General features: G+C 41.7%; 3 protein-coding genes across 3 annotated transcripts; 1 reads left to right on the top strand and 2 right to left on the bottom strand.

Annotated features, from left to right (window-relative positions):
* Window positions 1–7312: 7312 nt before the first annotated feature.
* Window positions 7313–10674, bottom strand: hbegfa (heparin-binding EGF-like growth factor a). The gene is made up of 6 exons (XM_063876771.1): window positions 10398–10674; window positions 9428–9670; window positions 9133–9331; window positions 8889–9044; window positions 8653–8739; window positions 7313–8532 (listed from the first exon to the last, which is right to left on the bottom strand). The coding sequence occupies exons 1-5, from the start codon at window positions 10438–10440 to the stop codon at window positions 8667–8669; spliced, it is 714 nt and encodes a 237-aa protein (XP_063732841.1). The 5' UTR covers window positions 10441–10674; the 3' UTR covers window positions 7313–8532; window positions 8653–8666.
* A 2001-nt stretch (window positions 10675–12675) lies between these two features.
* Window positions 12676–19824, top strand: rufy1 (RUN and FYVE domain containing 1). Its single transcript, XM_063876263.1, has 17 exons — window positions 12676–13024; window positions 13314–13493; window positions 13609–13726; window positions 13819–13920; window positions 14074–14197; window positions 14290–14351; window positions 14492–14627; window positions 14733–14834; window positions 14916–15032; window positions 16592–16759; window positions 16846–16943; window positions 17021–17140; window positions 17617–17746; window positions 18268–18362; window positions 18450–18498; window positions 18588–18665; window positions 18996–19824. Exons 1-17 carry the CDS (start codon window positions 12694–12696, stop codon window positions 19137–19139), a joined length of 2154 nt encoding a protein of 717 aa, XP_063732333.1. The 5' UTR covers window positions 12676–12693; the 3' UTR covers window positions 19140–19824.
* Window positions 19825–19827: 3 nt separating this feature from the next.
* LOC134859648 (heterogeneous nuclear ribonucleoprotein H-like) lies at window positions 19828–25519 on the bottom strand. Its single transcript, XM_063876264.1, has 11 exons — window positions 25426–25519; window positions 24461–24557; window positions 24212–24367; window positions 23973–24116; window positions 22891–23029; window positions 21982–22160; window positions 21708–21820; window positions 21460–21595; window positions 21270–21353; window positions 20802–20894; window positions 19828–20600 (listed from the first exon to the last, which is right to left on the bottom strand). Exons 2-11 carry the CDS (start codon window positions 24540–24542, stop codon window positions 20494–20496), a joined length of 1233 nt encoding a protein of 410 aa, XP_063732334.1. The 5' UTR covers window positions 24543–24557; window positions 25426–25519; the 3' UTR covers window positions 19828–20493.
* Window positions 25520–26396: the final 877 nt, after the last annotated feature.

Genomic DNA, 26396 nt, shown 5'->3' with positions numbered 1-26396 from the left:
CATCTTTCCCCAATAAAGAAGCTCTCAAATCTTCACCTAGGGAACTCCATCCCCTGCAGCGGCCAATCTGACACATTTCATCAGTCAACTAGAAGTTTAAAATGGATAAGGCAACAGTGCCAGACATGCTCCAAAAATTAGGTCGCAGGTCTGCCGCAAACATTCAACAACAAACCATCATCAACTCACACTCTTATGTTAGCTTGATGTGTCAGGGCAATCACATTTTTGACACTAGCCTCAAAGTTACGTGAGAGAAGTTGTCTTATACCAAAACTCTGACAGTTTGGTTTGGGTTGCAAGAGTAACTCCAACTAATCCAGCTCACAGGAAGAGGATCAGAGGACGTATAAAAACAACTGCTCCCACAGGGATGTGTCACATTCAAATGGGTGCGCTATTGTCCCCCGACAAAGCTGTGATGCTGTCACATTCCCGAAATCCACGCTGGGGAAGGGGGCTCGAGAAAGGAGAGTTATTTTTCACACCAAAGCACAAAGCCACAGAGCGTCGGCCTCCGTGACTCACACATGGGGAAGAAAAGGGGCTGAGTAATCACAATAATAAGCACCATCATCCTGCCGTCTCGACAGTTGCTACTGAGACTCAGTACAGTAATACACAATCAGATCACTCCTCAAGATGAGACAATATTGCTGTTGAATCATCTGTGTTGTGCTGAGCACACTAATCGTAGCCTGATTCTAATCAGTTCCATCAGTCAGCAAATAATTGCTCATATTTTAGCATGGCTTTTCACATGGCTGATACCACTAAAGTGGCCCAGCGGGGCTTGACTTCATCATCGGTGCAAAGCTGGCTGTCGAGTGTAGTGTGATGATAACGACAGAAAAATCTGGATCGGGAGATTAGCTGTGTTGTAATGTGCAGAGATGAAAACAAGATGTCATCTCTCGGCCAACCAAGTGCTTCCATGGCTTCAGCCCTTTCTCACAGTGTGTGTGTGTGTGTGTGTGTGTGTGTGTGTGTGTGTGTGTGTGTGTGTGTGTGTGTGTGTGTGTGTGTGTGTGTGTGTGTGTGTGTGTTTGTGTGTGTGTGTGTGTGTATGTGTGTGTGTGTGTGTGTGTGTGTGTGTGTGTGTGTGTGTGTGTGTGTGTGTGTGTGGTTGTATGTGTGCTGGCAGAGGGAGGTCAGGGGCGCGTCTGCCACGAGCTCAGCTCCCGCTCTGAGAGAAGTCATCATCCATGACCTCATCCAAGGAAAAATCCCCCTGTCCTGCCTTCCTCTACTCCCTCTCGTCTCCTCTCCTTTCCTCCAGCAGCTTGAGCTTTGAGCGGAGCGCCCCCTCTGCATTCCTGGTCTCTGAACAGCTCCCACACTGTCTTGAGACTGTCAGGAGAGAGGGAACACTCAGAGTAGCAGTGCGTGGACGGACAGACGGAGAGCAGCAGAGGGAAGAGTATCGCCGAGGTCACAAACTATTAGTCTGTGGGCTGCTTAGGTGGCCTCACACAGGGGGGTGTCACTTTTAGTGGATAGAGAGATGAATGAAGAAATTCAAAAGAGGCAAAGTCATTCCTCCATTTGCTTTACTTTTACCGGTTGTTGGTAATGGGTGTTCTATTATTACACCTTGCCAGGGCCTACACATGCAGACATTCAAACACATTCAAACAGCAGTGTGGTCTGTTGGTAGGTCCACCACCATGTACTGAAATAGGATGGCATTTGAGGTTTTTGGTGAAATGCCCCGACGACTACTGGATGGATTTTGTCACTAAGTTGGGTACACAGAGCGAGGTCATTACAAAGTCAAATCAATGACTACATTTACATTAATATTTTCAGTCGATATTCCAAATTTTAAATGGGAATGTAAACTACATGTGGATATTATAAAGGTTTACGGACCATTCCTTGGACATTTAAGTAAACAGTGCTTAAGCAATATGCAACTCAATTGGGGTTTGTACTGCTGTTTGAGACACACAATCTCTTGCCCGTTTACCCCTGGTGCTGTACGTTGGACACTAACCAATCAGCCAACTGTTTGCAAGGCTGGGATGAAGATGCACAACAAAGAGAAAAAAATCCCCTTTCTGGTCGTACCAAAATACTGGAAAAACAAATCTGCTTTTAAACAATATGGATGACATTTTTATCAACTGGTTTTCGGATATGGGAAAATATTGCAACACCAACCTTGTTTGTCAAAGATATACTTGATTTTTTTGGAGGGACAGGAGTATTGTAATCACTGTACTTTTTCCTAAAATTCCTTTCAAGATGAAACTGGAACAATAAAGATTAAATTGTTTTCCTTGAGGGTGAGAGGAGGGGTTGGAGGTGGGTGGGGGGGTGAGGTGTTCTCACAGTTTCAACAGCATCCGACCACATATGAAACACAGTGAAGAAGAATGCTTAAAGCCCACTCCTTGCGGTTACCTCTCCTTTGTCGTAAGCTGTGGTTCAACCGGCCAGCACGCGTTAGGCTGATCCTCTAAAGCCACCATTAGATGCTCCTGCAAACATGCACACACACTCTGGGAGGATATGGGAGGAGTTTTTTTATTTCAGAGAACTGCAGGGAACACTGTAAGGGGTAAAGAAAACAGATGATTCAAGTATGCAGTCATCCATCCTTCCTGTCTGTTTGCCGGCATGCTGTTGTTTGTGTGTTATTTATTTCATAGAGTATGTGTTTGCTTCAAATAAGGGAAATGGTCATTTACATCCGTTTCTTTTCTCTTCCTTTTCTCTTCAGTCCTCTGTTCTTCTCTCTCTCACTTTGTCTGCCTCTTTACCTTGTCCTCTCAACCCAACCCCAGCCTCTTTTTCCCGGTCTCCTCTTACCCAGTAGGTAATGCAATGCCACCATTAGCCTCCTTGGGGCCTAAATAGACCTCAGTGAGAATTTAATAGTGTGACCATGGTACATAACAAGTGTCTGTCCAGAATGGTGACATCAGCAGAGGGGAATCTGCTGGTATTCCTGCCCAGCTCCTGCTAGCATCAGAAGCAAGGGGAGAGGGACAGCACTGAACAGAGCTGCCCTTTTGAACACTACTAACATACAAAGCAGCCCTGTGGAGCAGGGACATTTGGGGGTCTTAGGCACAATTTTTAACCTTACTATTTTCAATCAAAGCTAACTTTTAGTTAGAACCTTTAGGATTCTACTTATCGGACACTTTTCAGTAACAGTCTATTTACATGATATAATGAAGATACATAAGTTGTCTCTTCTTTGCTACACAGAATTGAAATGGCTCACTCAAAAAGACACAAATTACAGTCAATTATTCACGATTTTACTGTAACTTTAAAGAAAAGGCATTTAATTGTTTGGTATGCAGACAGTTAAATTGTACTGAGAGTTAGAGGAGAAGATCAATAACACTCACTTTTGAGAGTGGAGTGCAGTAGTTTAGCATAAAGACTGGAATCAAAAATGGAAGCGCAAGCTTGTGTCACTCCAAAGTTAAACAAATAAGAAATAATGTGTTAAATATAATCTGTTAATCATTGAGCTTTAGAAGAGTTTAAGCTTATTTTTAAACATACGCTGAGACAAAAGAGGGGTATCAATCTTTTCCTCTATGTTCACGGTGAGAAGCTAAAGAACCATATAAAAATGTCAAACTGTAACTTGAATGATGCAACCAAGTAGATAAGAAACTGTTTGAAGCCATCTTAATAGTAGCAATATTTTTTCCTTGTTTTCCTGTAGCTTTTGGTGCAAGAAAATGTTTGAGGTTAGCAGCCAGGCTTTATGCGTGGAGGGAGTATGCACTGGACTCAAGGCCAACCAGTTTTATAACCAACACATAAGAGTGATTAACTATCTAGTAAATACATGACAAATGAGCTTTTATTAGTCAACATGTTATTTCTGTTTAAAGGCAGTTGGTACATATTTGGCCCTCTATGCCTAATGGCGAGACTTCCTCTGAGCACGTGTGTTTTAGCGGTAGAAGGTAGAGGAAGAAAAGGGAGACGGGAAAAGGATGAGGAAACGGGGGAGGGAATAGGGATGTAATGAGGACAGGATGGAATAAATAATAAAGAAGGTACTACACAGGAGCTGAAGGGTAAATCAGAGTAAAGGACCACAGAAGGAGAGTTAAAATAGGCAGTGACAGTGTGACGCCGCACCTCTAACTCCATAATCTTTTTTATCCACACGCAGGCCAAGATAAGGGTGCACCTTCTTAAGTAAGAGTTCTCACCTTGACCCCTTCTTCATCATCTCTTCGTCTCGCGCTCCCCTTCTCGTGTTACCACATAAACCTTATCTCTTACTCCTCTTAAGTCCTGTCATCCTCCCCGCCCTCATGATCTCCTCCTTTGGCTGTCCTCACCGTGTAAACTGGACAACACAGTGATCCGTCGCAGCCTCTTTATATCATGCGACAATGACTTTGTCGCTGTTATTATCACCTCATTAATCAGGCCTGAGGTGCACATGGAGGCTTTGCTGGCGATTCATTTCAACATTACAGGAGCAGTTGGGGATCTTTGTTTGTGCTAATATAATGCTAAAAATAAATAGTATACAACATAAACTCACCTATGCAAACAAATGTTATTTATGCGGATATGACAAATTGTTCCGCAAATTCTGACCAACAGTCATTCCTTTTGGGTAATATTGTGTTCCTGTTGATGATATCCGATCAGAGAATAATTGTATTTCCAACTGTTGGCGTGCGCACTTCCATATCAGTGGGGAAACAACCCATTGTTGCTCCTCAGCAGGGCAGGAAGCACCTTTCACAATACACTCAGACTCCACACACTGATCCAATCAAATACAACCACTGTAGCATCTGATTACTCAAGTGTATTTGCCAATATACCAAGACAAAGAGTGGTTTACTTTGCTAATCTGCTTTAATCTTTCAATTCAATCTTTAAAGATAAATATTAGGTGGTTAGAATTGCTTAATTATCAGTGCATCCAATGCTGCACTGATACCTTATCTGTTGTCAGCAAAATAGGTTATTTTACTGTGAATTGGTGGTCAGCATTAAGCAAACAACCTTCAACATACATAATGTAAACTTTATCTTCATAAATGTATATCTATAACATTGTTATTGTTACTAAATATTATTTGCATCACAAAATAAGTTTAGTTTGTACAATTCTAAAAGCCTTTCATGTCACATCAAACAGTAAAATGAGTTAAGGTTGGCACACCTTGTGTTAAACAACTGCTTCCAAAAAAACTGCAAACAATAGCAATTTTTGGGACAATGGCAATTCCCACAGAGTGTGGCACACAATGAAATTTGCCACTTCCAATTGATTTTGGCCAACCTGAAAGGAAATTCCTCCTGAGCTGTGGAAACAAGCTCTTCCAGTCTCTCTAGGAAAATTCACGAGCACTCAGAAGGCGAGAACAAGTGGCAGTGGAGCTGTTACTGTGACCCTACAAGGAAAATTCAGGAGTGGTGCAACGCTGAAGCCTAATGATGGCCCTCCGTGCTGGACATAATTTCCTGGCTGTGGTCCACCAGGCGACTGAGAAACAGAACGCAGCGAACTCTTCTCTCCGTGCATTCTGGCTCTTTGGTGGCCATCAGCCCCGGGAATAGCAGCTATGTGAGCATGACTGCACGGCACTATTTCTGTGTGCTCTGCTACTTGACATCGAGAGGCCAGGATTAGGTGGCTCCACTACTGTAAATGACTAACCCCTGTCACACATACAAACACACAAACACATACTTGTTCTTACGTAGTGCTCATGAAACCCTGTGAGAAGAGAAAACTCTGTATTTGTCACATTTAGTTGTGAAAGAGAAGACACGGCCGTCAGCATATTGCTGATGTACCCTGCAAAGCATATGTGTCCATAATAATAAGCTTTATGATTTTTTAATTTTTTTAAAGGACTGTTGTCAGCTTCGTGACCATAGGTTTTTGTCAGATAATCTAATGGGTTTCAAAATATTTTCCACATCAAAGTCTTTTGAAGAATATGCTGAACTGCTATTTTTTGGTTCCCATTAACGGTATAAAGAGTGCAAAATCCTGAATCAGGTGCCACACCCTTATGGTTCAGCTGAACATCTGTCTTTAACTACCATTCCCCAGTGTGAACATGTTAGTCCAACCGTATCTTGTTTATTCAGTATATATAGAAAGTATGGGAATCAAAGCCACAAAGAGCATTGAAATGATCACATTACAAACATGTAAACACTTTTTAGCTTTTAGATTTTAGCCTGGAATGGTTCGGTTAACCCCTGTAACCCAAACAGACCCAGCATCCAAGCATTAGTCTACTAAACACACACACACACACACACACACACACACACACACACACACACACACACACACACACACACACACACACACACACACACACACACACACACACACACACACACACACACACACACACACACACACACACACAGTGTCGGTGTAACAACATCCGTGTAGGAGGTGACTTCAAGGGGTGACTAACATTTGGCTGGGTCTCAGCCTTCCTTTGAGTCCAGCTGGGTCCTTTGACTTTCCTTACCCACCATTAAATCTACGTGCGGCATACATGACAGCATTGTTGCATCCTGCTAGTATTTGCCGTATGTGGTCTCTCTGAACTCCTTGGCATTCAGTGCTGGTTGAGGTTTCAGATGTTATACTTGGTGGTTTGTCTTTGAACCTCACATCTGTTGGCTGTGTGAGTAATGGTGTGTGGTGCTGTGGCATGATGTGTTGTGGCTCAATATCAGGTGTTCCCCGGCCTATACGCGGCGTCGCACATCTGTTCCCCGTGGCTCGGTACGAACACACAGCGGTAAGAGAGTCCTGACCGCACTCAGTTGGATTGATCTGTCAACGAGTTTCATAATGCTGTTGTCAACACATGAAACTAATGGTGTCTTCTTTAAAAGGACTCTGAGAAACATTATAATTTAAATGACCATTTTACTATTAGAATGAAAATAGTGATCAAACATTGGTATTCAGATATCCAGATGAAACATAATAAACTAGAAAGGCGTTGTGACCCCATTTCAAAACGACCTTTTGAGCTCTGAACAGAATAGCACTAATGGCCAGGATACAGGTGCCTCAGTTGCTCACACGTCAGAGACAGGGGAAATCAAAATATTATTTTTACTATAATTAAAGCTCCTGAATGGAGCAAAAGTCAGACCGGCCACTCCAAAATATTACATTAATGTGTGGGCCTACTCAGGAAGTGAACTGAAGAGCAAAAATAAATGTGACCTTACCCAACTAATCTGCTAGAAAAACATCTGTGACTCCTATTGACGCCAAGAGCGCGTTGGCTTGATTTAAACCAGAGAAAAGTACATGAGTCCAAAATTCTGATAATCCTTCTCTTTATTTTGTTCTGAAAAAAATCACATAAATAAAAATCACTTCAAAACTGCAAGATTTGAAAGGGTGGAACAATTTAATTCACATTTTTCTTTGTTTGGCAGATTAACATGGATCTGAAGGAGTTTCTCCTCAAATTATGGTAAGACAACATGACAACATATTTATACCAAATTGTTGTTACAGTGCATCTGATAATTGATTTGCTTTTATAGGCTTCTTTTGCAATTCAGTTGCTAAGTGCAGATTTTATTTTTGCCTTAATCAATACATGCCAGGGCAATGCATTGTATGAGGGAATGATCTAATCTTATAACATTAAGGCATACAACTAGGCCTAAGGTGGACTAAAGATCATTAAAGCTGTCGTCAAACCTGGCAGGAAAAGCAGCCTATACCATACTACCCCGCTGATGTGCCTTTGAGCATTTCCTATGACAGCGCTGCCCAGTTGCTGACTCATCCAGCTGGTTGTATGTGTAACTGTGTCAGGGTGAGCAGGGCTTTCCTTGCACTTAATGAAACTACCCTGAATAATAAAAAAAACATTTTTCTATTTAATGATCAATGTATTAATCACAGTGCAATTGATCATCTACTGAGTGCGAGAATTAAAGCCATTATGAGATGATTATGCATTTTTTCATAAAATCTCAAAGAGCTTCTGCATGGTTTGCTTTCCTGTTTAATAAATAAATATTGTCCAATAAAATATATAAAAAAACAACTGTAACATCATTATTTTTAAAAACGGTTGAAGGTGGTTAAAGTCTTTATAAATACAGTTAGCTTAAATAAATAAATTAAAATTATAAATATACCGTTGACTGTACACAAAAAAAGAAATGGTTTTGTGCAGGAAAATATAAAATGCTTTTGTTAAAAATCTTGCTCAGTTCAGTCTGAAACGATCTCTTTCACACAGTCAAGAAGCAGCACAGAGTTCCTTCTTCTCGTTTTTTCGTGCTCTCATCTTCCATCCATCCTCTGGGCCATTATTATTCCTGTTTCAGTCTGGGCCAGCGTCTTCTGAGACCTTCAGGAATATGTTCATTTGCCCATTGTTCATTTGAGCGTCTAGCAGAGGCTAAAGGCAGACAACAACCTCAGTTCCCTTCTTCATGTACAATCCTTTTCTCTCTAGGACCTCCTTTCGCAGTTCACTTCTCCTTTTCTATTTTGAGGTAGAATTTCCACTTCTTTGCCTAAAATGAAACAAAGAGTGAGGCAATGAGTAAAACCTTATTTTATTCAGGCAACAAAGAAAAAGAAAAATGAAAATGTTTGTCAGTGTATGTTTCGTAGCCATGTTCCTCACAACTCACCTGTCTCTGTCTTTTCAGTGGTTGGACGCTAACCCTAGTTTGACCTTCTCTTCATTCTCTACATCATACGCTCCCCGCTTGTGAAACCTGTAATCAACAAAAGAAAAGGAGCTTGTTCAGATTATTTTCAGTGTCAAACTATGAGAAGTATCAGCTAAGATGCTAGAAAAGCCCTTTATCTATGTGTGTACAGTGGTCAGTGTGTGTTTGCAAGTGAATCTTTGTGTTTGGCTTACCTGAGCAACAATAAAAGGCCTATGATGGTGAGGCACACAGACGACAGCACAACTGCCACAACCGCCAGAGCTGTGGTCCTGTTGTAGCCCTCCTGGGGCTTCTCCAAGGGCAGCGTGAAAAACTGACACCTGTCCCCGGAGTAACTTTGGTGGCACCTGCAGACAGGACAGAGAGTGAATCGTTAATAATTTGGTTGGACTCTAAGTGTGGGTGGTAGTGTGTAGATGAAGAGCTAACACTTACACACAGGATGGGGCACGGACGTTCCTCAGGTACTGGCAGGTCCCGTGAATGCAGAAATCTTTATACTTCCTCAGGCAGGGATTCCTCTTCTTGCCCTTGCCTTTCCCCTTCTTTTTTCCCTTTCCTCTTCTTTTATGTCCTTCCGGGGTTTCAGTCTCCAGGATGGCAAGTGGGTCTTTTGGTTTGCTTACCATTGCAACTAAACCAAAAAAGAGAAATAAAAATTGATTAATTTTTTAATTAAGGACTAGAGTAAAATTGTGTGATGAATTTGGGAAATTACAAACTTCCTTACCTCGTGGCACTTCACCATAGTCCCCAGACATGCCATCTTCATACTCGTCCTCTTCATCATAATAATCATCATACACCTCCTCGTCAACTTCCTGACCGTACTCCGCTGTTGTAGCACTCATGCTTCTGCTCTCCTCTTCCACCCTCCTGCCTCTGGTCGTGTCCAAGTTGATAACAGCTGTATGCCGTTGCCTGTCGCTCTCATACCTGTCGACTGCAGCACCACTGGCCCCTCTGGACACCACTGTAGGAGAGAATAAAAGTGTTTAAAATGGCTAAATTGCCTTTAAGTTTGGTTTGGTATAACACAAACTCTTCCCTTAATGGCCAATGAATGTACACCAGTAAGTGCCAAGGTGGGAGGACCTTTGAGGGCAAGTTGAAACATGTTGTGAGCAAGGAAGCTCCAGGCAGGAAGTTGGGCTTTCAGTGCAATCTTACTGATCCCTGTTAGGAAATGGACCAACTCTGATACAGAGCATGATCTTTAAGGGTTAGTTGGTATTCACTGCTTTGCTCAGCTGCACTTCGGAAAAGTGGAAGCTGGCCAAAAGAGGTGCTTGAACTAAAAAGCCAGGCCCTCCCTCTGTGGGACAGTTTAAGGTCTTTGGACAGTTTAAGGACTTTTGGAAGTGGGAGGGCAAATAGAAGTTGGCATACTCCCTGTGTCTCGTACCCACACATGAAACACATTTACAGACAGTTAGCTAATGTCAGGCAAGAATATAAGTTAAAAATAAATGTATCCAGTTACATAAAGCATGCTCTAAAATAGAGAGGTGACCCCACTGGCTCCCGAATAGCCTGGCATTATGAAAACCGGTGCCTTAAAGGTTATGAAGTCTACAAGACATGCTAGAACTGTTTTATAGGCAAGATGTCACACAGCTAGACATAGACATATTAAACATAATAAGCTTCTTAAAAGAAAGATACAGTGTTATCCAAAAATGAGCGCACATGAAACTCACCCAAGGCGTGAGCCAGCAAGAGCACAGCAGTGAAAATCCTCATGATGTAAAAATGTCCCGGAATTGTTTCCAGGGAAAAAATACGATGATGTACGAGTTGTATTCCTTTCACTTGATCCGGCTCTTAATATTCCTTTCTTCTCGGTTTTGATTTTTTGATTAGTTTTTTGTATGAATTAATTTTGCCAGTTTGCGAACACTTGGCGTCACTTGAGAGGGTTGGAGTGTCCCGGATGTTTCACTGTGAGAGGCGCAGAGTGAAGGAGCGCCCGCACAGAGACTCGGCGGTATTTATGTGCCTGGCCCGGCTTGCTGCTTACACCACGCCTACAGAGGCTGATCTTTGAAGAGACTGCTGCTGTGGATATGCAAAACACAGACATATACTGTACAAAGAGTACTTATATTTTATATAAATGCAACAACGTGCTTTTATTCGTGGATTATCAGGCTTTGGTGCGCAGCTACGTTATGTAGGGCCAAATGAGAACTAGACTACTCTGATGGTTGCAGTGGAAAGCATTACTAAGGTATTAATTATTAAGGAGATGTTATACGCCTTTTAAAAGTAGGCCACATCCTCTCTAAGTTTCCATAGTGTGTGTTAGGAATTCATCAGGCCTTTATATACTATATTCTTTAATTTTTCTTAAGACTTTTACCTACCTTAATCGCACTTCACTTTCAAAATTGACCCTAATTTCTACCCACAACAATGAGAACAGGTCAAATGACTCGCCCTGTTAAGTTTTTAAGGGTTTTATATTTAAAAGAATGTTTCCAACAAACAGACAGACAGACAGACAGACAGACAGACAGACAGACAGACAGACAGACAGACAGACAGACAGACACACAGACAGACAGACAGACAGACAGACAGACAGACAGACAGACAGACAGACAGACAGACAGACAGACAGACAGACAGACAGACGAGACAGACTGACAGACGATGACAGACAGACAGGACAGACAGACAGACAGACAGACAGACAGACAGACAGACAGACAGACAAATATTCCAACTTTTGTTGGTGTTTAAATGTTACTACTTAACCTGTTTTGCCCATTCACTCACTCTTTCAGTCTGCATGAGGCTAGAGATTGATGTGTTGTTGAATCCAGATGAGGGCTAAGGCTACAAACACGTCGTACGCACGTACACACAGACACAACACGACACACATACACACACATAATGCTTTTTTCACCCTGCACTCCAGGCTAAGAATATGTAGTGTGATAGTGCAAAGTAGTCCTCACAAACATTTGAAGTAAAAATAATAAGTGATATTTAAAAATGTTTGGCTGACACAACCAATAATAGCATGCAGACTAACAATAATAGCTGTACGGTCCAAACTGGACTGATGAATTTCTAAAGGCCTGTAAATAATAAAAGCACCTTGTAAAGAGGTGCTTCAGGCGAAAAACTCACAGCTTGTCTGCGCCACCACGTGGTGAAACCTATAACTACATCCCACCTGCTATGAGTGTACAGAGGACTCCAGTGGTACTTGTGTCAATTCAATCTCAAAAGTCTCAATTAAATGTTGCTTTAGTCAGATTTAACCACTTTTTAGTAGGCTTAGCATTATGACACCAATCATAACATAGGTTAATTACTGTGAGGATATAGGCTACTCCAGAACAAATGATCAGACTATTTACTGCAGATAAAACAAGGCATTACTGAAATACTGTTAATAAATAATGTTTCAAATATTCTCATGTTCTTAATGTATTCAAAAGTCTAGAACATATAACATCATATTTTATTAAACAATGTACAACAAAAATACAAAAAATGTATTTCTAGGGCCTACAGGTGGAACTGAGCTGTTACCTGGCTTGAGAGTAGTATAACAGTTATATTGACCAACACTTTATGATTGTAGTATTATTCATAGCCTATATATTGTGGGAAAGTACTAGCATGCACAATACCAGTACCCTAACACTGGTGCACATAAATGGTATTTATCATTACTTTCATCATGTAGGCCTACACATGTATTTTCCTACTGTGACATATCAAGTGTCTTCTGTGGATAGGGGGTTTTAGTGCTGGCTTTAAAGTGGGTCAAGACCTCAAGATTAACCTAGATAAAGTGCTGGATTTGGAGAACAGTGTTTTATTTTATATATCATCCAATGGGAGGCGGTAGTGCACATGTAAACTCACTTTTCAACCGCCAATAGCACCAAAGAAGAAGAAAAAAGTTCTCACAGCGCGCGTGATTGCTCTGATGTGGTCACGTGAATACTCGGGGAAAGGGGAGGGGGGACAAACATGGCAGACGAGGCAGAGGAGGTAAACACAGCTGTTGAAGATGGCGAAGGAGAACAACAATTACATGAGCCAGAAGTTTCTGAAGTCGCGCCCGGCCTCGAGTCAAGCGGTAGCGAGGAGCAGGAGCGGCCGGATAAGCCGACTCCTGCGGCGGCAGAGAGCAGCTGGTCGGCTCCTATCCTGTCTCTGGCTCGGAAGGCCACGGAGACGATTAGCAGCGGGGTAAGCTACGCTGCTGCCCCGAGAAACCCCTCTCAGGCGTCTGCTGTGAACTCCCCGACGGAGAGGGAGTCCGAAAATGACCTCAACAACACTTCAAAAAAACTTCCAGGTAGGCTGAAACTATAACTAACTTTTGCAGTCACATTCATAAACATGCAGCCATAAAGTTCATCTCTCTTACTCTTGTACACTAATGGTCAGCTGTCGGGACACATGACTTCAACAGCAAAACATTGATTTCAGGGGTTAATGAGCGTGCACAAGATAACGCTGTTTCCTCTCTCACTACATACGTGCTTACCCTGCAATTTAAGACATGCTTGACATCTCCTCCTAGCCTGCATCTGTGTGACTGATCTAATTGAAATGCTATCCCTGTTTCCTTGCATTCCTTACAGTTCTGCCCCCCAAAGACCCCATGGCAATAGAGAGATGTAACCTCCTCAGCATGATGAAGCTGAGCATCAAAGTATTAATTCAGTCCTCCTTGAGTTTGGGCAGGACGCTCGACTCAGATTTCCCTCCTCTGCAGCAATTCTTTGTGGTCCTGGAGCATTGCCTCAAACATGGACTGAAAGGTGAGATGGTCTGTCAGGCTGACATTTGACAGGGCTCATTTTTATTATAGGTTATCCAATATCATGTCAGTACCAGAAAAAAGCATAAATGACTATTACAATTTGTTTTTTTCAGCTAAGAAATCTTTCATTGGTCAGAACAAATCCATATGGGGACCTCTGGAACTTGTTGAGAAGTTGTGTCCAGATTCGGTTAACATTGCCACAAGTGCCAGAGACCTACCCGGCATTAAGTATGATATTACAATTTCCAGTACACCTACAATGTAAAATATGACTAACACTTATTTGATTATTGGTTGTTAAATGTTTACTTTTTTTTCAGGACCGGCTTGGGTAGAGGAAGGGCGTGGCTACATTTAGCGCTCATGCAGAAGACTGTAGCTGACTATATGAAAGCTTTGCTGGACCGCAAAGATCTCCTGAGGTTAGTAGCCTGAATTAGTTATGCGGGTGTTTTATTATAACAGTTATTGAATGCTAGAATACTAACATTACACCGGTGCGTTTTCCACAATTCCCATGCATTCTTATCCTCTCATAATCTTCCTTTAACCCCTTCCTTGTCTTCCCCTTCTAGTGAGTTTTATGACTCTGGAGCATTGATGATGGAGGATGAGGGGGCAGTGATTGGAGGACTGCTGGTAGGCCTCAATGTAATTGATGCTAACCTCTGTATTAAAGGGGAGGATCTCGATTCTCAGGTGAGTGCTGACCCAGTCAAACCTAATTTAATCTTTGAGGGAAAAATAATTAAGGAATGAACACAGTGATCTGTTCCTCTCCTTTCTATTAGGTTGGAGTTATTGACTTTTCCCTTTATCTGAAAGACACTGCCAACAGTGAGACTCCAAAAGAGTGAGTGCATGCTTCCAGATGGTTTTATTGATCATGTTTTGAACCGATGTATGTTCCTTTTTAAAGTTTTAACCCCAGGAATGATCCAAAGACACCTAAAGCACATTCAACTCTTGAACAGTTTATTTTTTCCCTTTCAGCAATGCAAAGATGACAGCCATATTAGATCAGAAGCACTACATTGAGGAGTTGAATCGACACCTAAGTGGCACCGTCACTGACCTGCAGGCTAAGATGGACTCTATAGAGAAGACCAACAGCAAGCTTGTAGAAGAGGTCTGAACTGTGTTAGAAGGCATTCCTAGCCATGTCAATAAAGCATCTGTGTGTGTGTGAGGTTTGTTTAACCAGACTGATGAGCGTGTGTTTTCTTGTCGTCAGCTGACTGCAGCAACAGACCGAATCAACTCCCTGCGGGAAGAACAGGAACATCTGAGAAAGGAGAATGAGACTATCTTGCAGTCCAGTCAGAAAAAGGAAGAGGTCAGAATCGACGAATCAATGCATTTAAACCACACTGAAAAAATACCTAAACCGTATGATTTTGATGTTTCGTTTCCCCAGGCAGCCCTTATGGACAGCCAGGTGGAGCTGGAGACGTACAAACAGACTCGGCAGGGCCTGGATGAGATGTACAACGTCGTTTGGACGCAGTACAAAGAGGAAAAGAGAATTCGCCAGGTCAGAAAATCAACTGGCTAAAGCACAATAATATGTTATGCATATGGAAAATGAGTCTTGATTTCAATAGTCATTACTAGGGCTGTCACTTTTTGAAAAAATCACAATCGATGTTTTTAGGCTTACATTTTCATTGAATCGATTGTAGAATCGATTATCCATGTCTACGTTTCAATTTTCAAAATAAAGGCCAACACACTGCCATTAGGACGAACGTAAAGAGGGCGCAAGAGACGTACAGGTTAGCATTTCTGATTATTTATTGCGTGAAGTTCGTGTATAACAAACAGGAGCATTCTCGAAAAACAATAAGCAGTATGGACTGCCATAACATCAATGACGAAAAACATTACTGCAGGCTTCTGGCTGTGTTTTATGCCCCCTCATAGTTGTAGTGCTGCTGTGATATGGGAACTCACGATCGCACAGTTTGCATACCACTTTGTCCTTCTCCATAGTTTTGCCTTCTGCCCAAAATCCGAAGTGCTTCTATATCGAACTCCTCATGTGATTAGGGGTTATCACTTGTCTCTCATGTCGCGCAGGTTGATCGCATTTGCCCTCCATTTTTTGGCAAAACACTAAGCCGCGGCAGCCGATTGACACTATCAGGCTGTTTCCGGTGCGTACAATTGGTGGCAATTTACTTTTTAGCCGTCGCAATGCCTACTGCACTTTCGGAATTCTTTTCTTTTCTGCTCGTTTGCGAGTTATGTTAATAATAATCATAATCAAATAAAATATTTTTTATTTGTTAAAAAAACAAGTTATTTGGTAAAAATCGATTCCCTCTTTTCGTTTTCGAAACGTGTGTTGGTCGGTCAAATCGATTGTACAATCGATTCTCGAACGTAAAGTGACAGCCCTAGTCATTACATAGTATGACAGAAAACAGCAGTGTGAGCTGTGAGTGAGTGTTGATGAGCCATATAGTATTAAAAACAGAGAAGAGAATATACCCTTATTCGTCCCAGGGAGGGGACATTTACATGCTGCATTTGACCCATCCTAGTGTTAGGAGCAGTGGGCTGCCAGGGGAGCAGTGTAGGGAACAGTGCCTTGCTCAGGGACACCTCAGTAGCACTTGGTCTTTATGGGACTTGATCCAGTGACCTTACGGTTCCCAAGCCAGGGTCGCCGGGACGGTATGGACTTCGCCACCACCGCCCAACCTAATGTTCACAAGAGGTGCAGCTCAAAGTGCTTTTCAAAAAGCAAGGAAAAATATACAATAGAAAACAGTGCTAAAACATTTAAGTGAAATAAATAAAAAATAGACCACGTATTGAAGTGAATTATAACACAAGTGTAAAGATACTGGGAGAAAATCGAGTATAACTACTTTTTGAGATATTAAATATCTTCCTCATTTTGTTTAAAAGTCTAACTGCAGTTCTGATTAAGTCTATAATCTATTTGATAAAAGCAAAAATGCAATGTTCATCATCTAGTAAACGCCTCTTGTTAACAGAAACATCAGCAAGCCTGCTGTTCTTTTGAACGGATTAGACTCTAGAACTGAATTTGACGGATGCCTTTCGTATGTTGCATGATATCAGGAGCTGGAGCGAGAGTTGGAGCTGCAGGTGGGCCTGAAGCAGGAGATAGAGGTGGCCATGAAGCTGCTGGAGAAGGACTCTCACCAGAAGCAGGACGCACTGGCAGCCCTGCGGCTCCAGCTTGACCAAGTTAAGACTCTTAACCTGCAAATGTTCCACAAAGCTCAGGTACACACACATGGATACAAGTTTTCCTTCTCTCACATGGCTACTCGGATAGAACGCACATTAATACGACCTATGTGACTTTTAAGGACTCTGAACGAGAGGCAGAAAAAAAGCACGCCGAGGCTTCACAGCTTGAGCAGAAGATGGATGAAATGGAGAAATCCATGCAGGAACTAGAGCAGAGGTATGTTTTGGGCTTGTCACATTTCCTTTATTACCTTTCCTCTTAACTAATGTACTTGTTCTTTTTGCGCCTCACAGATTACAGGACTCAGAGCGAGAGCGCAAACAAAGTGACCAGTCAGATAAAGATATGAAGGTGGCCCTGGAAGGAAAAGTGGATGCTTTGCAGAAACAGCTGACTGACCTGGATGCTCTAAGGTTAATACACACACTGTTTGATTCAACAACAGAAAAGAATGATAGAGGAACTATATCACAAACTGCAAACCATTGAGGAGAAACACCAGTCAGTAAACATAATGCTTAAGATGAGATTTAAAACCATGTGCTAATATGGCTTACATAAGCTAATGCTAAGCGTAGGAGCGATTGAGAAGCTCTTCTTGGAGCTCACTTTTTGGAAGATTTAAAGTAAAACTTATCTCCAAAAGAGAGTGAGTTGGTACTTCCTGTACCATGTTAACTCTAGCAGAAAGTAGTCCTAATATGGGAAATGAGTTTCCCTTTTAACGTGCACAGGACTTGTCACACAAATGACTGCAAAATGTAACGAATATCAAATATTTACACCAAACCATGTTTTCATTTAGACTATAAATCAGAATTATTTTCAACATGTCGTCCTGCACACAGGCTTTAAATGAGATAATAAGACTCTCCATGTCTCCTCTCAGGCTGGGTTTGGAGAATGATCTGCGCACTGAGAGGGAACAGAGACAGAGCCTGCAGAAAGCTCTGCAGCGCGAACAAGACAACAGCATCGAGCTCCGCACACAGCTGCAACAACTGCAGGGCCTGAATGCAGTCAGTCACACACACACACACACACACGACTTGGGCTATGTATGCATGTGTTTGTTTATTGTGTGAGAAAATGGGGGGATCCTCCAGGGGAGATGCGCTGTCGGCTCTTCCTCCTGGCTGATTACTGCAGTCATAAGCCCCACAAATGGAAAGACACACACACACACACACACACACACACACACACACACACACACACACACACACACACACACACACACACACACACACACGGCAGCTATAGAAGTGGATTATTATTTATTTTTTAAAATATATTTTGTAGGGGCTTTTTGCCTTTAATCGGATAGGACAGTGGGATAGAGCGTCAGGGTGGGATTCCATCTCCAATTCTCACCCTCTAATTTAATGAATCAATACTAGGGATGTAATTGCAGTAGCTATTTAATGAAAAACCTTCAGCAAATACTTTTTGTCCTATTTAGGTTTAGAGGAGTATACAAATACTGAATAATCCTGTTCAGTGCTGTGTGTTAAGGTGATTGTTTTGTGTGATGCTGCAGGAGCTGCAGGATTTGAAGCACGAGAAGCAGCAGCTGCGGCAGACGTGTGAGCAGCAGGAGCAGGCTCTGCAGGAGATGGGCCTGCATCTCAGCCAGTCAGTACTTCTGAATTTTAATACCCTTTCTTTTTTGTGAAGTCATGTACCATTTCATATTCTGAGGTTTTGTCATCTTTGTCACAGGTCTAAACTGAAGATGGAGGACTTTAAGGAGGTCAACAAAGCCCTGAAGGTAAAAACGTGAATAATGGCGAACCTGTATATTTGGTGCTGTAAAATTGAACAGAAAATCCTAACAAGTCATATCTTGTTTGTTCGCAGGGCCACGCCTGGCTGAAAGACGACGAGGCCACCCAGTGCAAGCATTGCGAGAAGGAGTTCTCCATCGCACGTAGAAAGGTAGCCTCTTTTTCATTTGATACTAATGTTCATACAGCTTACACCTGCAACATTTTAATACCACTTTTAGGGGCCAGTTCTACCCAACATCTCACCATCTTGCATGACATCAAGTAGAGATGCCTTTAGTTGATTAAAAAATATATTTTATATTATTTTGGATGAAGTGTCACAAAAACAAAGAATACATCATACCTCCAATGTGTTAGCATTTTTGGACTTAGATCGATTTAGGACATTTGAATAACAATGAGCTTAATCTCTTTAAAGGATTTACACTGTATTGATCCTCAGCAGTGACATTGAGGTGTCCTTGTTTGTGTGTTGCAGCACCACTGTAGAAACTGTGGGGACATCTATTGCAACAATTGCTCCAGTAATGAGCTGGCCTTACCCTCCTACCCCCGGCCTGTGCGGGTGTGCGATGTCTGCCACGCCCTGCTGCTGCAGAGGAGCTCCTCCACAGCTTCCTGACACAACACCTGAAGCTTCAGTGTTTCTACAGCGGCTCTCTAACACTGCACATACTCCACCACTATGCTTTTTAAACTATTTGTTAAAGAAAATGTCAAATCTTAGGGAAATATGATTTGGTGTTTTTCCATTTCCACTTTACCTGAAATTCAGGAGCTTTAGTTCAACTATATTAAATTAGGGGCCACCTTTTAACACTTACAGGATGAGCTATAATAGTTTAAAAATAATCTTGAGTTTGCTTAAAGTTTGATTATATTTATGTGATCAATAGTTGTGGCCAGAATGACATCACTTTGGGTTTTTCATAAACTGAACATTTTAATTTGTGTGGTTTTTCTAATCCTAACATCGGATGTACATTGTATTAACGTCCCAATAAGGATACTGGTTGTTACTGTGGCTCATGTTTGTGATTGCATTTAACCAACGTGCTTCTTTGATATTGCTCACTCGTCATACTTCCATTCTTGTTCATAACTCTGGCCCCACTGTACACAGACAAACCCATTGTGTAAATGACTGTAGAATGTTAACAGATCTAACTATTTTAGAATGTATTATTACAGAAGGGTTTCGTGGATTGTGTCGACTGCAACAAAGCCATTTTCTTACATTAATTTGGGAATGTTGACAGTTTTTTTATCTCACCATTTGATAAATGAATTAAAAACTCATTTTGCAACACTTGTTTCAATTAGATATTCCAGACTAGTTTATTCGCTTTGTGCACAGGAAATACAAATAGCATTCGAAAGCAGTACAAACCTTCATCAACAGATTGGAAAATCACTTGCCTCGACATAGCCCTCATCCAGAAAACACAGCCCAACTTTCAGTCAAACATTAAGAAAACAAATCATGCTGAGACCTTGTGAAGACTCATTCATTTTGACTGGATATTAAAAGAGCTAAACACTATGAAGAAGGTGAAACCATGTTCAAATATCAGGAGAGATGCACTGTGTTTTTTGTTCATGCACTCAACCATTGAAAGTAATGTTAACACCACCGGCGCAGGATAAGTTAATAGTGATCAGACAAGCTTCTGAAGAACACAAACGACTCATTTCCTGGCAATGTAAAATTTAAAGCATGGTTTCTGTGAAGTGTCAAAACTGTGGGGAATGGGGAAGACAAATTATGCTTCTCTTGACTACACAATTTCACTTCTCGCTGAAGATCATCCCCTTAAAAAATACAAACCCTACCCCCCTCCCCCCCCGTGATATTTTCAAAAAACCCTCACCTGATCCTACCCTATGTTAACTAGATGAGACTTGCTTTTCCAGTCCTTCCAGCAAAATGCTGACTTTAAAAAAAACACATCAAATTAAGGAGGAACAAAAAAAAACTACATTCCCCATCCCCCACTCAGTCCATTCATAGAGCCTCTGCTTCCTCCTCCTCCACCTCCTCCTCCGCCGCCGTAGTAACTGCTTCCCATTCCGCCCTGGTTACCTAACAAGAGAAAGCGAATACACACTATAGGACCGAGGAGCTCCTTCAAGCAAAAACAAACATATTGCCAACATTCTGTTCTAAATGTTCACTGGGATGCATATTAAGACTGAAGTGCACTCAATAAAGTGTTCGGGAGCAGGAGAAGTTCTACACGAGTGTATTTAGAATAAACCTATTATAAACACATCTAACACTCACTGTAGTCACTGTAGCCGCCCATATTTCCCTGGCTACTGTATCCACCAGAGTACCCCGAACTCAGCTGGCCCCCGCTGTAAGACGACTGGTTCCCTGTTGAGGACAGATCATGCCGGATCAGGAACGCGTCACACAATTAGAATTATTCTAAATATACATCGTAATGTTGTCGGCTGCTGGTTTTTTAAAGCATTTGGTTGAGTAAAAGGCAAAGCCAAGTAAAAAATGGATACCATGGGAAGTATTAACACTTTTTCAACATGGACCCTGATGTAATAAAACCAGACAGTCACAAAATGTACAGAATCCCTAATACAATAACTAACAAACAGAAAACACCAACAAAAAACCACCGTAACTTAAACCCTGACCTAGTATTTTCTTTTTCACCAAGGCCACATGGATTTTGTGCAAGCACTTTTCTCCCAAACAGCCACCACTAGTCTCAACCTCCATTACTGAACTCACCCATGCCACCCATCATCTGGCTGCTGTAGGCCCCGTTACTGCCACCTGCTGTTGAGTTCAAGAACAGCTCCACATAGCGGTGCTCTGAGGGGCAGAGGGAGAGAGAAACCATGAGAATCACTGTGAATCATCTTTTATCTCATCTATATGGAGGGGTTGAAGTGGTGAAAGTCCCTTCATTAAAACTCACGCATGTTAGCTTTGTCTTTGGACATGGCTGCCACCGCATCCTCGTGTGTCGCAAACTCTACATCTGCCTCCCCAGTTACCCTGCCGTCTGGACCAATCTCAATGTGGACCCGCACTGGATTCAATGGCGAGAAGAACTAAAGACATGCAAAACAAGGGAAATGTGGGAAGATGCAACCTTTACATCCTCAATATGCAATGAATAAACTATTTGCTTTCCATATCATTTGCAGTTCTTCCTCGACTTACATTGTAAATGTCTGTCTCTGAGGCTCTGTAGGGAAGGCCCCTCATGTGGACACAGTGGCCTGTTGTGCTCTGGAAGGAAGAGCCGCCATCGCCATACCGTCCATCCGACACACCTGAATATAAAAGTCATCGGATTGAACACAAGGTCGTATGATTCAAATATTATCAAGTCTAATGTGCAGCATGAATGAGATGCGTGACTATCAAAAATGATTGAATCGGCTAACATCACTGAATCAGATTTTGGTTGATCTTCAGTCTACTCGAAACCCACCTCCTCCATAACCTCCGCGGCGCATTCTGTCATAGGACCCCCCTCGGCCCATCATGTTGTAGCCGCGACCACCAGAGGGCCGGTCATAGGGGCCGGGTCTCTGCATGCCCATGGGCTTCCGCTGGGGTTCGTAGTGGGTCCGCACCTCAGCGCGACTACTCTTGAAGATCTCAATGTACCTGAGAGCATAGGGATAGCACAATGAGCGCATGGGGAGTGGACCAGGCACAGCTGCAGTTGCTCAATACTGATGAAACTGGGCTATGCAGATGCTGTCATGGTGTGGTCCATAGGTAGTAATATCTTTGAGTGCTTAATGCTAGTTAAGACAAACAAATAGAACCTAACTGAGTTGCAAAACTTAAAGCTATCCAAATGGTAAAGGGCTTAATTAACACTTTTCTAATGGTAACCTGAAGTGAGGTTTATAGCTGATTCAATAGAGCGTCCTGTGTCCTTGCCATGACAGCCATTGTCCTGGTTTTAGAGGGACAGAGAGGGCTCCAGCCCTTCTGCAGCTCACTCTATTAAGCATTACCTGTGAAGGTGGCTCCAGATCCATGAGTACAGCGGCCCTCTGATTTTACCACCAGGAGACCCCTAACCATTCATTATCCTGGACTGATGTTTAGTGCTGAGACACCATTTGTTCTCATAGTTAAGCATGTTCTCTAATTCACGATTCGTGTCATACTGGTGAATGGTGCCCAAGCACTAACCTTCCCATTGAACATTGTGAATATGTGGCATATTTGAATCTAAATGTGGTAATTTGTGTACGTGTTGTTTATTACAAATATGCTTAAATTAGCCAAGATTAATGTAGTGTACGTTTTGCATTTGGTTCAGATGTTGAGTGCACACCATAAGAAAAGCAACTTATCCAGCCAACCAACCAACCATCCCCACCTGTGCCCTATTCTTTCCTTGTGTTTCTTTAGAGCCTTTTCAGCTATATCCTGTGAAGCAAACTGCACGAAGGCCTCCCCCGTACTCCTCCCCTGGATGTCCACCGGCAATGTTATCCCATTTGGCACGATTTCCAACCCTTCAACCCAAGGACAGATAACCCCAGCAGGGGACATATTAAATCACATGCCCAATCACAAAGAGAAGATTCTCTAAAGAGAGATAGAAAACTTATGGAAAACTCTATACATCATCACACATACCAGGTCAGTATTTTTATTATTTTTTACTCATGACCGGTCATATAAACGGGTTTTATTTACTGTATTTTGGGGAAAAGAGAGAAATGAGAGGATAGAGGAAGAATATGGAAAAGGGCACTGCGTGGGACGTCGGCTAGTATTGGTGTGTTGATGAAGAGAGAAAAAGAACCTGGTTGGTGATGAGTTAAAATTACTTCTTGCGCATTAAAACTAATGTAACACTCGCTGTACAGTTCATGTAAGAAAATGCATTTTAAAAAGGGTGTGAGTAAATGGGGTAAATGAAACAATGATACATTAGGTAAAAGACTGTCTATTCAGTGACGAGTGAGACCCATTCCATTATTAGTAAATTACCAGTAGAAACAGACAACATGTAAACCAAAAATATTTGATATGCAACACATTAAACTATGCCGTTTTAAACCATCAGAACCAACACAAAAAAAGACAAAATAGTGATGAAATGGGCTGAACATGGACATGATGGGCAAGGAAGGGAAGAGCAGTTTTGCATTACAGATTATTTCCCTTGAACTAAAAGTATTTAAATAGTTGGTTAAATCAAAGTTTAACCAGTGTCCTTTCCTGGCATCATTTCCTCACTGATCACAAATAAATAAAAAACATGTTATTGGACTATCTATTCTATTACAATTACTTTCCAATGGCATATTGACTTCTTTGTAAAATCAGATGAAAGAATTGGTTAAGTTTCCACAGGAAAAAGGAAACAAGAAAAGGAAGAAGAACAACAAACAAAACCAACATACATTAAAGTAATTTTACCATTAACCACTGAGCAAAGCGCCTCCTTACCTGAGAAAAACTGAACGATCTCTTCCTTGCTGCAGCCAAAAGGAAGGCCTCGGAGCCGGACGAGCCCATCTCCAGCTGTTTCTGGACAGTTTGGACCAGTGTGCTTCATGACCCAGTCCATCTCGACATTGTTGGATTTAAAAACTGCAGCACAGGACAAATAACCATTAGCTATCACAGCAAAATCAGTTGGGACAACTTACAGAAGGAGTCATGATCTGGAAAGCAATTTTGCACACCTTCTACGTATCTGTGGCCCATAGATTCTCTGTCCTTCTTCACGGCAATCTTCAAGTCCTCCTCTGTTTCCATCTCCACAAAAGCCTCTCCACTGGGGCGCCCCTCTCTTGTGTAGGTGAAATGGATGCCATTTCCACTGCTGATGATTTTGCATTCTGCATAAGGAATTTTTCCATGAAGTCACTTCGGATGATAGATTTTATACCGTACGGTGTTTGAGGACATTACAGTATTATATAGATACCTACCTGAGAAAAACCTCTGTACTTCATCCACTGAGCAGGACCATGGGAGACCCCTGATGCGCACGACATATCCTTCATCAGCCATGACTGTTGATGAAACCTGAGGAAAAATACCAGATATCATTAAGTATGGTGGCGGTAGGGGAACAATCTTCTGTTGTGGTTTTTATCCCAATTAATAAAAGTTAGTTTTCCATTAGTGTCTCAGTAAATCCCAAAAACAACATACTTTTCATCAGATAGGGGAATTTAGTTATATTTGTGTTATTTTCCATACGCATGCAGGTCTACCATATCTGTATTACATGCTTGAACGAAAGTTTTCTATCTAGCCTAAATTCCTCTACATTTTAAAGACGTTAAATGGGAATAAGTTAGCAGCGCCATCTTGAGACCGTTTGATATTGCTAACTAGTTTCGTTATGAACAAAATCCAGAAATAACCATGCCGTGGCTTTTCTAAGCTACAAGGAATTGTGTTTGAATAAGGAAATAGCCTGCTTTTGTGAGAATTGCTTTATTACCAGCACATCGTCGCTTGGACACTTCATTAAAACCGCGAACCCGACTCGCTCCCAGCTAACGTGAGCTAACAACAATGGGTGACTAAATAACTTTCAATCGACAACAATTCTGATGTCGATGGGTTTCAAAAAACGTAAAATAGTTCAAAACAGACAAACAATGAATTAGTAATTGAGGATTTCATTCATTTCAGATGAGGTGCGTGGCCCTTAACACGCTCCCTACCGCACCCGGACCACAAGAACAAAAGCGGCCCTCTCACCCGGCGCCATGTTATTAGCGTTAGCTGTTAGCTAGCCCAAACGATAGCATTCACTTAATAATGGCCTTATATTATAATCCCATATACACAATGGTAGCTCTGTGGTGCAATCTTAAACCCTTGAAACCCTATGGAGTAAGCATGTGTTTAGGTAATTCAAAAGTCGCATGAATCAATTTACCTGATAGAAGAGTAGATGCAACACGCCGGAGTATGTATGACCAGACCTGCGTGATGCAGCTGAAATCTTGAGCTGGGTTGCCAGACGTTCACAACTAACCCCCCTTTAATAGCCTTCCTAACGACGCACTTCACTAGATCGCTCCTCTTTTCCAAAATGAAACACAATCACGTAATTCAACAAGGGCAGCACGGTTGGGAAAAACAAGAATAAAATAGTCGCAAACATGTTGATGATATTTAGATTGCAATATGATTCAGGATATAGAATAGGTCAATCTTAGTACAAAATATATACAAAAACTGATGATAGTATTATTTATTTAGTTAAGTCTGTAGTAAATGATTTGTAGGCCGGGATATTGCTGGTACTCCACAATACTTCATTCAAATAGTATTTAAAAACATTTTTAGCCTTCCTCAGGTCTTGAAAATAGTGATTTGAAAATGACAAACGTGCGCATTGCGATTTTGATTGAATGTTAGTTAATTGTGCTACGGGTTTAATACAAACCTGGCAACCACATCTGAATAACCAATTGCATCCAACTGGCCTGCGTCCACGCCCAAACGTTATGACGTTGATACCCAAGGCCCTATGCGGGCCGGGTGCATCTCCTAGCATTACTATCCAACTTTACAGCGGTCAGTAACTTGTGATGCTTTAAGCTTTTTTAAGGTAGAAAAAACACTTAAACCCACTCAACAAGACAACTAGACAACATCGAAGTTGAAGGTTTTTTTTGCATGATGATGCAAATGTATAAGGTGACCATGAACTTATTTAGTCTTGGCCAATTGGTTTTTTCAAGAAGCTTTATTTATCCCGAGGGAAATTGAGGAAACAAATGTGACTAAGCACTCATCAGTTTAAATGGATGAAAAAATTAACAAGCAACACTCACCATGTAAACAACGAGTTTCTCCAATCTGCTAGTGCAGTAGCCCAAAACGAACAAAAGTAGCAATAGG

This window comes from Eleginops maclovinus, chromosome 23, assembly GCF_036324505.1.
Source record: "Eleginops maclovinus isolate JMC-PN-2008 ecotype Puerto Natales chromosome 23, JC_Emac_rtc_rv5, whole genome shotgun sequence".
NCBI lineage: Eukaryota > Metazoa > Chordata > Actinopteri > Perciformes > Eleginopidae > Eleginops > Eleginops maclovinus.
The sequence above is the reverse complement of the archived record's forward strand: the minus strand, read 5'-3'. Positions and strand labels throughout refer to the sequence as shown.

What these genes read in the sequence shown, in the direction of transcription:
- rufy1 (XM_063876263.1), top strand. Translation starts at nt 12,694, where the DNA reads ATGGCAGACGAGGCAGAGGAGGTAAACACAGCTGTTGAAGATGGCGAA. An exon ending in AACAGTGAGACTCCAAAAGA is followed by an intron (nt 14,352 to 14,491) that starts GTGAGTGCATGC and finishes TTTCCCTTTCAG; the next exon opens with CAATGCAAAGATGACAGCCA. An exon ending in CCAGTCAGAAAAAGGAAGAG is followed by an intron (nt 14,835 to 14,915) that starts GTCAGAATCGAC and finishes TCGTTTCCCCAG; the next exon opens with GCAGCCCTTATGGACAGCCA.
- LOC134859648 (XM_063876264.1), bottom strand. Translation starts at nt 24,542, where the DNA reads ATGGCTGATGAAGGATATGTCGTGCGCATCAGGGGTCTCCCATGGTCC. An exon ending in CCGCGGAGGTTATGGAGGAG is followed by an intron (nt 21,821 to 21,981) that starts GTGGGTTTCGAG and finishes TTTTATATTCAG; the next exon opens with GTGTGTCGGATGGACGGTAT. An exon ending in CAAAGACAAAGCTAACATGC is followed by an intron (nt 21,354 to 21,459) that starts GTGAGTTTTAAT and finishes TCTGCCCCTCAG; the next exon opens with AGCACCGCTATGTGGAGCTG.
- hbegfa (XM_063876771.1), bottom strand. Translation starts at nt 10,440, where the DNA reads ATGAGGATTTTCACTGCTGTGCTCTTGCTGGCTCACGCCTTGG. An exon ending in CTTGCTGGCTCACGCCTTGG is followed by an intron (nt 9,671 to 10,397) that starts GTGAGTTTCATG and finishes TCTCTCCTACAG; the next exon opens with TGGTGTCCAGAGGGGCCAGT. An exon ending in CTATGGTGAAGTGCCACGAG is followed by an intron (nt 9,332 to 9,427) that starts GTAAGGAAGTTT and finishes TTTTTGGTTTAG; the next exon opens with TTGCAATGGTAAGCAAACCA.